Source organism: Pseudorca crassidens, chromosome 20 (genome assembly GCF_039906515.1).
Source record: "Pseudorca crassidens isolate mPseCra1 chromosome 20, mPseCra1.hap1, whole genome shotgun sequence".
NCBI classification, from domain to species: domain Eukaryota; kingdom Metazoa; phylum Chordata; class Mammalia; order Artiodactyla; family Delphinidae; genus Pseudorca; species Pseudorca crassidens.
Window position 1 is genome coordinate 8,533,886 of NC_090315.1, and position 9,563 is coordinate 8,543,448.

Below are 9,563 nucleotides of genomic sequence, written 5' to 3' on the forward strand. Positions count from 1 at the left end.
GCGGTCAGCGTGACAGATGCGAGGGAGTTGTAGTTCCAAGGAGTGGGCCGTAGGAAAAAAAAAAAAACAACACAGGACAGGCTGGGAGTTGCCCCGCCCACATTCTAGGGATCCCAGAATCCCGATACCAATTTCTCTCTAAATTTAGAACCAAGGAGCGCAGCCCTACAGCATCCTCCTCATTTAGGACAGAAAAAGTCCAAATTCCGATTCCTCTCACTCAGAACAGAGGAGTCCGGACTCACATTTCCCTCCTCCCTGGGACTCAGAAGCCGAGCCCTCCTTCCTGTTAAATCCAGGAGTCGGGCCCTCAAGCCATCCTCAGACCATTCCTGGTCTCAAACAACTACCTTACACTAACCCGAGTGTTCGGGTTCCCCATCCTAACTCCCTCGGATCCAGAATTTTGGGTCCCCAGCCTCTCCAACCTCTGGATCCAAGAGTCTGGGCCCTCAGCTTCCCTCCTTTACCGAACCTAGTAGTAAGGACCTCCAGGTCCCCTCCTTCTGGGGACCCAGGAGTCCAAGCTTCCAGCCCTATTCTCTCCTAGGTATTCCTAGGGGTCTGGGCTCTCAGCTTCCTCCTCCTTCAAGACCCAGAAATCCTGACCCTAGACCAGGCATAATCCAGGCATCCCGGCTTGGGCGAACTGGCTCATGGATTAGGAATGCAGTGATCTCACGGCCCCTCCCTGCCCAGTTACCCGCTGTCCCCCCTCCAGGGCCCCATCTTCCCTCCCAGTCTGTCTTCCGCTTGGCTGGGACAGCGGGAACCGGAAACCTGGGTCCCTTAGCGGGCGGAGCCTGCAGCATCCAGCCCAGACGCCCGCGTTGGGAGCTTGGCTAGGATCCCAGGACGGAGGTTGAGCTACCCCTCAGGACTTGCTACTTTCTCGGAGCGCGCCTATATACGGCCGCGCGCGAGTCCGCGAGCTCCGCCTACTGGAACAAGGCCTCGGAGATGGTGCCCTGAGAAACTGCATCACGGGGTTCCTCATTTGCATAGCCCCACCCCGACCTATCTTCCCGACCCATCGGGAAGAGAGAATGAGAGCTTATTAGCATATCCCCGCCCCCAGACGGCCGGCCAGCCGAGAGCGCGTGGCGCCGCTCGGGGTGAGCCCAGTTCTCTTATTAGCGTGTCCCCGCCCCATTTGGAATTCCCCTTCTCAGCGACCGCCGTTCCCCTACTCTTATTATCATAGCTCCTCCTTTTCCCTGGCCTTGCCTCCTTCTTAAGTGTCCCGAGATACTAGCCCTTCTTGCTGGAGTTCATGATTATGCAGTAGCCTTATTAGCGTGGCCCGCCCCTAGGCCCCGCCCGGCTCCCCCCCAGGCGGTAGCGGCGGCAGCGGCAGCGGTGGCGACATGAGCAGCGGGGCGGCGTCCGGGACAGGGCGGGGGCGGCCCCGGGGCGGGGGGCCGGGGCCCGGGGACCCCCCACCCAGCGAGACACACAAGCTGGTGGTCGTGGGCGGCGGCGGCGTGGGCAAGAGCGCGCTGACCATCCAGTTCATCCAGGTAGTGGGCCCTCACCCCGGGGGGGTGCCCCCGGGACCCAGAACTGAGCCCTTTGCGGGATCCCTGAGACCCCGGTTTCCCCTCGATCCATCACTGAAACCCTCCTGTGAGGCCTTCTAATCTTAAAAAAGTCCCCCTCAGATGTGACCCTGAGCCCCTCAGGGCCTCCACCCACTACATGAGGGACATTCCTCCTGTACTTGTATCTTGAGACCCACCACCCCTACCCCCAGTACCCGAGGCCCCGCTTCCCTACTGATCTGACCGTGGGTGCCTCCTGGGAGCACTCTAAATCCAGAAGAGTCACCCCATCCAGACCCTAAGCACTCTCATGGGCCCCCACCCCCCTAGGTGCCGCCTTCCCCCAACCTTGAGCACCATCTCCCCCAAATCGCAGACCCAAACTTCCCCTCTGAGCTACCCAGAACCTGAGACAATGCCTGTGCCCGATGCCCTTGAGATTCCCTCAGTCTGGAATCTCCCCCAGGGACCTCCCCCAGAAACTGGAAATTATGCCCAGGCTTTGCCCCTGAGGCCCGTCTAGGACCACCCAGTCCAGAGAGAGGCACCCTCAGACCTGAGAGGTTTCAAAAAGATCCTGCCCCTTGGCCATTCCAGAGAACTCTAAGACCCCAAGTTCTGGGGTTCCCCTATCTCACCAGACCCAGACCCCCACCCTTCCCCAAGGAAAACCCACCACTCCTCCATCTTGAGTTTTCCTCCACTCCGATTCCCCGAGCCCCTCTCTGAAACTCTGGCTAGCCCCCAAATCATCTCCATGGAGTAAGTCCCCAGATTCTTGACACCCCTAGAAAGACCTGCTCCTTGGGAGTTTCTCTGATATCTTAAATGTATCTCAGGGTCTTTAAGATTCTCTAGACTCTATAGTCTATGACAAACCTCCCAAATGCTCCCAAGGCCCCAGTTTTCACCCCTGAGCTTCTCCTGATGTATTTTGCAGATACACCCCTAATCCCCCCAGGGCCAAGCACCCCCGCTAACAGGCAGGATGCAGCTTGCAGACCCCCAGCTGCCCAGTCACCACTTCTCTCCTGAGAATCCACCCCTGCCCAGGAAACTTCCACCCCATTCCCGAGGGAAATCCTCCCACCTCAGAAAAACCCTAGAAAGGTGTCCGCTACTGAGATGCTACCGCAGAGGCCCCCCCCGCTCAAGAGACCCCAGCCAGCACCTGCAAGGGAGCCCCTGTCTGTGTAAAGAAATGCCCCAGCCCTGGGCCCCTTGCACCCAGGGGCAGACCCAAAGCTGGCCCAAAGCCTGGCTGGAGGCGGGCAGGAAGGGAGGGGCCCGGCCTGCGGGCGGGGCAGCTTCTCCGCAGCCGGATTGGAACCGGGACCTTCCCCTGGGAGGAGACACTGGAAGCTGCCCGAAGAGGAGGAGGGGGAGGGGGAGGAGGAGAAGGAGGAAGAAGAAGAAAAAAAAAGAGGGAAGAGAAAGAGGAGGAGGAGGAGGGAGAGCTATAGACAGCAAGGTATTCTGGGCAACAGTGGCTCTCAATAACTGAGCACCTACTATGCCCAGGGGATATATTAAATACTGAACAGGGATTTTCCCTGAATCTCACAAACAGTGGATTAAGCCTAGTGCTATTTTTATCCTCATTTTCCAAATGAGAAAACTGAGGTTCAGAGAGGGGAAGTGATTCGTTCAATGCCACATAGCCAGGATTGTAATCATGATGTGGGAAATGTACTTTATACCAGAAAAACAGGACCACGAGACAGAGACAGGAGCCTGGGGAGGGCCATGGGAAGGGACAGAAACCCAGAGAGAGGGAGACAGACTCAAAAGAGGGGAAGAGACCCAGAAGGGGGGCCGAGAAAGTCAGGGCTCAGAGGCAGGGCTACATCACCTCTGCTGGGACACTGCAGTAAAGGTGTCCTCTTCCCACCCCACCAGTCTTACTTCGTGTCTGACTACGACCCCACTATTGAAGACTCCTACACGAAGATCTGCATGGTGGATGGCGTCCCAGCCCGGCTAGACAGTGAGGACGGCAGGGGAGATGGTGGGAGGGGGAGTGGCAGGGCTGAAGGCTTGGGGGGAGGTGGGTGGCTGGAGGGACCCTCGTCCCCACAGAGGCCCCTCTCCCCTCCCTGCAGTTCTGGACACCGCTGGCCAGGAGGAGTTCGGTGCTATGCGGGAACAGTACATGCGCGCCGGCCATGGCTTCCTGCTGGTGTTTGCCATTAATGACCGGCAGAGGTGAGAGTGACGGGGGGTAGGGAGCAGGGGGGGCGCTGGGGGTGAGCAGCTGTCTGGACCTCTGGCTTCATCCGCAGTTTCAACGAGGTGGGCAAGCTCTTCACGCAGATCCTCCGAGTCAAGGACCGAGATGACTTCCCCATCGTGTTGGTCGGGAACAAGGCAGATCTGGAGACACAGCGCCAGGTCTGGGACACCCACCCCCACCCCCCACCCCCCCGCCGCGAACGACTGGACCTCATCTCAGTCTGGGAGGCTCCTTCTGGTGCACCTCCTGAGACTCCTCATGTCAGGATCCTCCTCTGGCTCCCTCGGTCCACTGTCACACACCCCACTAGACGTGTTGCCCCACCTTGGACCTTCTGAGTCCACAGCGTTGCACACAGGTGTTCTCAGGAGAGGTAGCTGGATGGAAAAAAAGGGCACCTCCCCCAGGGTCAACCAGCCCCAATGTTCTGTCCTGTCCCCTCCTCTTGTTCCTACCTGGACCCTGGCCTCAGCCTCCTGTTTCTCCCCGCCAGTCAACCTCTCACTCTGGCTGCCCCTCCCCTGCTCACAGCCCTCCCATGGCTCCCCAGCACCCCAGCTCTGCCACCTGGCCTTTGATGCCCTCCATGATCTTGTCCTTTCCTTTCTCTGTTCTCACCATTTCCCTATACACACAGACTGTGTGATTTTCACACAGAACTCGTCTTTTCGATTAAGCCTTTGGGGATTTCCACCCTTTGGGACTTTGCTTGGGCCTCTGCTGGGAACACCCTGACTTTTCTGTTTCTCTGACAACTCGGTTGCAGGAGAAGGTCTCTGGAGCCCTCCCCGATTCCTTACTTAGATGGCGCCCAGCTAACCCCCTGGGCATCTCTGCCAGGACCTTCCTGGACGTTTTCCTCTTCTCTTGGGCCCTCACTGTATGTAACCCCAGTTAGAGCACACAGTGTGTCTTTCTGCCTCCCCCAGCTGGGACCAGCCTTTTGGGTGGCACCAGGCGGCATGTGGGACCTTAGTTCCCCCACCAGGGATGGAACCTGGGCCCCCTGCATTGAGAGCGAGGAGCCTTAACCACTGGACCACCAGGGAAGTCCCTGGGACCAGCCTTGAAAGCAGGGACCTGACTCCTCCGTGTCCCACGCCCCAGGTCCCCCGATCCGAAGCCTCCACCTTCAGCGCCTCCCACCACGTGGCCTACTTCGAGGCCTCAGCCAAACTGCGCCTCAATGTGGACGAGGCCTTCGAGCAGCTGGTGCGGGCCGTCCGGTGAGCAGTGCGCCCTTGCCGTCGTCCTCCACCACCCCCCTCCCTGCGGCCCAAACTCACCAGCCTCTTCCCGCAGGAAGTACCAGGAACAAGAGCTCCCGCCCTGCCCTCCCAGCGCCCCCAGGAAGAAGGACGGGGGTTGCCCCTGCGTCCTCCTGTAGGGACGGGAGAGGAGCAACCGGCACGAGCTCTCGGGACCAGCTGCCCTCGCCGAGCTTCTTTCCCCATCTGGGTCTCCCAGGAACACTACACTCCCACCCGTGATTCCTGGCCTCCTCCAGGGGCCATCACCACTGTGTGCCTTCTGCCACCGCCTCCTTCCCCCACCCGAGCCCCAGGGTGAGGGCTCCCGGGCATCCGGGTCACTGCTGTATATAACTCCCCTCCCCCAGAGAAATAAACGTCACTGCCAAGGTCAGGAGGTGCTTTTTAAAAAGGGAAAAGGGCAGGGGAGGTGGGTGAACTCGGGCTGCGCAGACACGCTAAAGCCTCTCTCCACGGACCACCATCCGCCGAGAACCATTGGACCCTTTGCTTGGGGAGGGACGGGGGATATACAGAACAAGCCAAGCTAGGCGTCTGAACCCCCACTTCCACTCCAACAGCACGACTGCACCCTTTTCTGTTTTTGTGGGCATTTTGTTGGGATGAAGATTAACATTTGAGGAGGACTTCCCTGACAGTCCAGCGGTTAAGACTCCGCGCTTCCACTGCAGGGGTCGCAGGTTCGATCCCTGGTGGGGAAACTTAAGATTCCACATGCAGCCCGAAGTACTAACGTCTGAAAAAAACATTCCCCTCCCCCCCCCCGGAAAGCTCTAGAACTGCACCCTTCAGTCTGGCAGCCGGAAGCTACATGTGGCTATTTAAATTTAACTTAAATAAAATTTTAAAACTCGGTTCCTGAATCACACTAGCCACATTTCAAGAGCTCAGTATTCACATGTGGCTTAGCAGCTCCCCGAATGGGCAGGGCAAGTATACAACATTCTCATTATTGCCGAAAGGTCTATGGGACAGTGGTGTTCTAGGAGGTTTTGGGATCTTGGAGACAGGCAGCAACTGCTACAAACCCTGCCCACCTGCTTCCCACCTCCAATGTATATTGAGAAAGACGTTTTGGCTGCAAGAGGGAGAAGGGACAGGTGGGCTGGTGTCCAAGCAGCCGACCGGCAAGTTCTGTTCCAGAAAGTTCTCAGTTGGGCTGACATCTGAGTCTAAACCCTGAATTTAACTGGAGGCCGGTGTGGACGCACCCCATTTGAGCCTCTCTCCTGGGGGGGGCCTGAAATGTAGGGCATCTTAAGGCCACCGCAGATAAGGTGACAACACACTTCAATTTGAGAATCAGGGCCCCCAATTCTGTACTCTAGTTGCTAACCTGGAAGGCTGGAGCCGGAACTGGAGACCACCACTCCCCTATCTTCCAGGCCCATCTGACAGGCCACGTTTGAGCTCCAACACCTACTCGACACACCAGGCCAGAAATCTCAACCAAGATGTCCCCGTGCCCCGGAACTCTGGCCTCCACCTTATAACTGTCACCAGTCAATGATCTGCTCCCACACCCCTACATCTGCTTAGTCCCAACAGAATCTCCGGGCCTCGATCCCAAAATATTCCCTTCACACCCACCCCAGAACCCGCTTTCTGGTTCTAGGGTAGACAATGACCCTGCGTGGCCGCAGCAGCAGGCTGCCTGGGTTCAAATCTGGCGCTGCCCCCTCCCATCTGAGTGCCTTTGGGCAGATGTGTCTCAGTCTTCTCATCTGTAAAGAGGGGCTGACCACAGAGCCACTTCCCAGAGCCAGAGGCCTTTAGGAGCGCGATCTGCAACTAGAGAATGAAAGCAGCGCCTGGGACATACTAAATGCCCAGGAGCAATGACGGAGGCCCCACTGTTCTCCTGCCCCAGAACCATGAATGTCCCTCTGTATTCCAGATTAGAACAATGATTAGCTAAATATCCCTTTCCGGGTTTCATTATCGCAGAATCCTTGGCTTGGGTTCAACCTTCCGCCCTGGGAATAAGCGTGGCTCAGCTACATTGTGCTGCGTGTTCACCCTCCACCCACCGCCCCCAGAAGCTCTGTGCAGTGGGGGCCCTCCCCTGTGGGATGGGGATTTTTTTTTTTATCAGCTCCCAGGTAAGATCTGACATCTCTACCTAAGACCCAGCCAGGGGTGAGGAGCTCTCAACAGGAACCAGGGAGTCCCAGGCCAACTTCTCTCTCCCCAGGGTCCCACCGCTGACATGCCGCAAGCAGAAGGCCTGAGTCTTTTCTGCATTGTCTAATGGGGCTAAGTTCTTGGCCGGGACACCCCATTTCTCAGAGGACCTAGAGGCACTCTGAGGAGGTGACGAAAGCTACCGCTTGCCCCTAAAAAAGGCACACATACAAAACCCACATGACAGCTGGCGGGCCATTTTTGGAAGGTTTGCAGTCACCACCATGCCAAAGCTCATCAGACAACAGCAAAGAGGCTGGGATGGCCCCGTTGGCATCTCCCTAGGTTACGTGTACGCCTGTGAGTCTCTGGTTCCTGCCCTCCCCTGGGCCTGGCAGTGCTTGTCAAAATTCCAAGTCTCTTGGGATTTTAATGTCCCTCTCTTTATCCATCTTTGTCGTCCTCTGCCTCTCCCCCCTCCTGCCATCTCTTGGACTTCCACCAAGCCCCCCAGGGTCTCCTGCTATGGGTAACAGCAGCTAAGCGTTGAACAGCACTTCAAACGAATTGTTTTCCTTTGTCTTGACAAAAGCCCATTTTACAGATGACAAAGCTGACGACAGAAGCTGTCATCCAACTCGTCTGGTCAGTGCTGGAGCTGAGATTCAAATTTGGTAAACTGAATTCCAAAGGCCAACCACAAGGTTATTCTGTCCCCAAAGGGATGCTATTGTCCCCACAAGTCACTTCCTGAGCACATTATCCAATTTCTGCCCTGGATCTCTAACCTGGGACAATCCTGGAACCTTTGGCTCCAATATAACATCCCAGTCCAGAGACTTGAACATGCCACTCCCTCTCAGAGGATGCATTCGTGATGTGCTACAAGCCAGAGTTCAAGGACGTTAATGACTCATCTTTACTCTAGAAAGTGAATGGCCCATCATTCACTCTCTTGTGGTCCTCAAATGCTACTATCACTCCTCTGACCTGTAAAACCAGGGCTCTAGAATTGATAACATTGGTCATGGTCTAGCCAATATCCAAGGTTCTAGAACAGGGGTTCTTCCTCAGTTTCACCCAGAAGAGAATCTAGAACGCTGATGATCCACTCCCTTTTTTTTTTAATATTTACTTGGTTGCACTGGGTCTTAGTTGTGCAACTTGCCCGCTCCTTAGTTGTGGCATGCAAACTCTCAGTTGCGGCATGCATGTGGGATCTAGTTCCCTGACCAGGGATCGAACCTGAGCCCCCTGCATTGGGAGTGTGGAGTCTTAACCACTGCACCACCAGGGAAGTCCCTGATGATCCACCCTTAAATCTCATGTTTGGTCTTTACCTACTGACCAGCCATCTTCAATGCCAAGTCCAGAGTTCAAGAATACCAATGGTGGGCTTCCCCGGTGGCGCAGTGGTTGAGAGTCTGCCTGCCGATGCAGGGGACACGGGTTCGTGCCCCGGTCCGGGAAGATCCCACATCCCACATGCCGTGGAGCGTCTGGAGCCTGTGCTCCGCAACGGGAGAGGCCACAACAGTGTGAGGCCCGAGTACTGCAAAAAAAGAATACCAATGGTCTATCTTTGAGGATGTGTCCAGACTCTAGAACAAGGGCTTACTCACTACCTTACAGGCTGGGTTCTAGTAGACTGCCAGTTGACCTCCACACTTTCTTTTTTGACTGCACTGTGTAGCTTGAGGATCTTAGTTTCCCAACCAGGGACTGAACCCAGGCCACTGCAGTGAAAGCACCAAGTCCCAACCACTGGACCACCAGGGAATTCCCAACCTCCAAATTTTTAACACCCTTATTCTAGAACATTGTTCCTCAAACTTGAATGTATAGTAGAATCCTCCCAGGATTTTATTAAAAAATGGGTTCTGACTCAATAGAGCTGAGAAACAGCCCACGAGTCTGCATCTCCACAAGCTCTTCAAGGACTCTAAGAAGGCATGAGAAGACAGAAATCCACATTCAACTCTGCAGGCCGACCTCTAAAATGCCAATCCACTCGTGACCTGGTAGTTTCACGGTTTGAGAACAGAGACCCACCCTCAAGCCTATCTCAGGGAGCCAAGAGAAAGCTGCTTAACTCCCAACACCCATCACTGCCTGTGCTGGTTTAAAAATACGCCCCCAAATTCATATTCTTTTCCCTTCACGAAGCAGACCTTGATTCCCCTCGAGTGTATGCTGGGCTTAATGACCCTCCTCTAATGAAGAGTATGGCAGAAGCAATGGTGTACAATGGCCGAGATTAGGACATAAAGATTGAGTGGCTTCCTCCTTGCTCTCTCCCCTCACTCACTCACTCTGGGGGAAGCAACTGCCATGTCTGGAAGACTCTCAAGCCACCGCCACCCTATGGCGCGGTCCACATGGCAAGTAACTGAG

General features: G+C 55.9%; 1 protein-coding gene across 2 annotated transcripts; it reads left to right on the forward strand.

Annotated features, from left to right (window-relative positions):
* Nucleotides 1-1,328: 1,328 nt before the first annotated feature.
* RRAS (RAS related) lies at nt 1,329-5,418 on the forward strand. 2 transcript variants are annotated; one of them, XM_067718489.1, is made up of 6 exons: nt 1,329-1,520; nt 3,441-3,528; nt 3,644-3,746; nt 3,824-3,932; nt 4,882-5,000; nt 5,077-5,418. In XM_067718489.1, exons 1-6 carry the CDS (start codon nt 1,368-1,370, stop codon nt 5,159-5,161), a joined length of 657 nt encoding a protein of 218 aa, XP_067574590.1. In that variant the 5' UTR covers nt 1,329-1,367; the 3' UTR covers nt 5,162-5,418. The 2 variants fall into 2 exon arrangements, with proteins under 2 accessions (XP_067574590.1, XP_067574588.1); XM_067718487.1 differs by lacking the exon at nt 1,329-1,520 and adding an exon at nt 2,728-3,012.
* The last annotated feature ends 4,145 nt before the right edge of the window (nt 5,419-9,563 follow it).